Source organism: Amphimedon queenslandica, unplaced genomic scaffold (genome assembly GCF_000090795.2).
Source record: "Amphimedon queenslandica unplaced genomic scaffold, v1.1 AMPQUscaffold_7663_Cont20388, whole genome shotgun sequence".
In the NCBI taxonomy this organism is placed as follows: domain Eukaryota; kingdom Metazoa; phylum Porifera; class Demospongiae; order Haplosclerida; family Niphatidae; genus Amphimedon; species Amphimedon queenslandica.
In genome coordinates, this window is record NW_003552055.1 from 1 (window position 1) to 2,180 (window position 2,180).

Consider the following 2,180-nt stretch of genomic DNA (forward strand, 5'->3'; position numbering starts at 1 on the left):
GCATTATTATTATGCAGTCAAATAAAGTGAAGAGAATCTGGACTATATGGGAGAAGGGGGAAGGCATACTACTCCTGCATATGTTCAATTGTATAGCTAGTGGAGAAGCATTTTGTAGAGAAGCAGCAATGATTGACGCTATTGGTAAGAGAGAGAGAGGGGGGAGAAAAAGAAGAGATAGCTGTATTACATAAATCTTCTATAGGAAGAGATAAACTTTGCAATGAAGTGAGAGGACATTATCATGGTCAAATGTCCACATGGTCTTCATCACAGCAAAGACTGTTTGGAGTTTATCTGCTGCACAAAGCTTACCTGTCATATAAAATTGATACGCCACAGCCCATATATCCCTCTGACTTGTAATTATAAGCATGGAATTGTAATATAATGATTTTTTTCATGGACAGAATCAATTATTTTTGTTACTTTTTTGCAATATTTGACTGGAGAATAGTTTCAAATAGGTTTATATATTATTTTTGTAATTTTTGAAAAAAACTTTGTTAGTCAAATACAATTCTAAGCACAATGCCAGTGCAAATATCTACTTGACACAAACGATGATACAGTAACAGATTGCTACACAATATAAAGAAAATAATTATGTTGTCATTATTAGATTAATGTTGTCCTTCAGAGGCCCACTCAGGATGAACAGTAAAATGCGATGGCATATGTCTTGTTGGTGTGAACATTGAACCTTTTGCATTTGAGACATCAGAGCTTGAGCGTCTTAATCTCCTCCCTCCTCCTCCTCCTCCTCCTTTCCCATCGGAAGGCTTTCTTGAATAAGTTGGCTGGGGTAATTCCTTAGATGACCTATAAATAGTTATTATAAAAACATTAATTTCGAAAAGGTTTGGTGATTAAAATTTGGCAAAAGTTTGATTAGATGTACTACAGGGTTTCCCACAAAGTATGCTCTAAGTGAGCTAAACAGCATTCTTCATTAGCTAAAAAGCACTACAATACAGTACATGGAATTTGGAGCAAGTTTAAAAATTCATAAAAATTCTAATTTGATTGGAATCTGCTCAAAGTTAATACATAAAATAACATGCATCAAAAAATTATAATAATGGAAAATTCTCTCCTAGCCATGTTTGGTGAAATTTGACTGATTGGCCAAATTTTTGAGCTACTTCAAAATTCATAAAAAATCTAATTTTCATTGAAATCAGCTAAAAGTTGATAGACAAAAAAATGAACATGCATATGTATCAGAAAAAAGTATAAAAATGGAGAAATTTCTCCTTTTTGATAACTTGACAATTCACTGACAAAGAGGCTGTATGAGCACTATGCCACAATCCTGTGGAAAACCCTGTCCAACCGTATCATAAAAAATGACATCAAATTAAGCAATGTTTGGACTGGAGTAACTTTAAGCTTTGACACAGCACAAAATTTTTGAGGGCTAAATATTTGAAGATTTGCACCACAAAAATTAAATTCACAAAATTAATTTTTAAAAATTTACAGCCCTTAAAATTTTACACTACCAGCAGCAGTAAAAAACAGTTTATTTTACCTCTCTAGTTGTTTGTACAGTTGAGCTGTTTCCTTTTCTTGCATTCTTTGTTGTCTGCTTGGTGTCATTACAGCTGATCTCACTCTTGATGAGTGAGTAGAGGCTTTGGTTGCAGGATCATCTCTTTGACCCTGTGAACTGATTGTACGCATGAACTTTGCTGCAGTGTCACGTTCTACAAGAAAATAATGGCATATTACATATACTGCTCATAAACTGACTATATGTACCTTTCTGGCTAGCATTTGCTAGCCATTTTTCTACCCCAGGCACTATTTCAGAATTAAGACCATCACCAAAAGTCTAAAATATAAAGTATGATGATAGACTTTAGCTACAAAATACAAATTAAAAGGGTCAATTTCCCAGATGCTTCTATTCCAGAATTTTATCAGAAATCACTTCAAATGCTGTACATAGTGTGAAACAATAGATGCTATTGCTTTTTTAAAAGGTTTTTGGCAAGATTTAGCTCAAAATTTCTGATCAAAATCAGCTCGATATAGGTTAAGGACATGATAAATATGCATACTCACTGTTTGCATTGGGGGCAACTGATGAGGCAACTGTCTCTGTGGCTGTGCATAGCCTATGAAAAGGAACCTGAAAGTATTCTTTGTGCATAGAGCAGGCCCGTAGCCAGGGG

The 2,180-nt window shown here is 34.5% G+C and overlaps 1 protein-coding gene across 1 annotated transcript; it reads right to left on the minus strand.

Annotated features, from left to right (window-relative positions):
- Positions 1-468: 468 nt before the first annotated feature.
- Positions 469-2,140, minus strand: LOC109591622 (uncharacterized). The gene is made up of 4 exons (XM_020007322.1): positions 2,071-2,140; positions 1,765-1,837; positions 1,535-1,709; positions 469-822 (listed from the first exon to the last, which is right to left on the minus strand). Exons 1-4 carry the CDS (start codon positions 2,077-2,079, stop codon positions 624-626), a joined length of 456 nt encoding a protein of 151 aa, XP_019862881.1. The 5' UTR covers positions 2,080-2,140; the 3' UTR covers positions 469-623.
- Between the last annotated feature and the right edge of the window lie 40 nt (positions 2,141-2,180).

Bases quoted from the DNA above. Each gene is read 5' to 3' on its own strand.
- LOC109591622 (XM_020007322.1), bottom strand. The intron at 1,710-1,764 runs GTACATATAGTC...ATTTTCTTGTAG, and splicing joins AGCAAATGCTAGCCAGAAAG to AACGTGACACTGCAGCAAAG. The intron at 823-1,534 runs GTAAAATAAACT...AACTATTTATAG, and splicing joins CTGTACAAACAACTAGAGAG to GTCATCTAAGGAATTACCCC.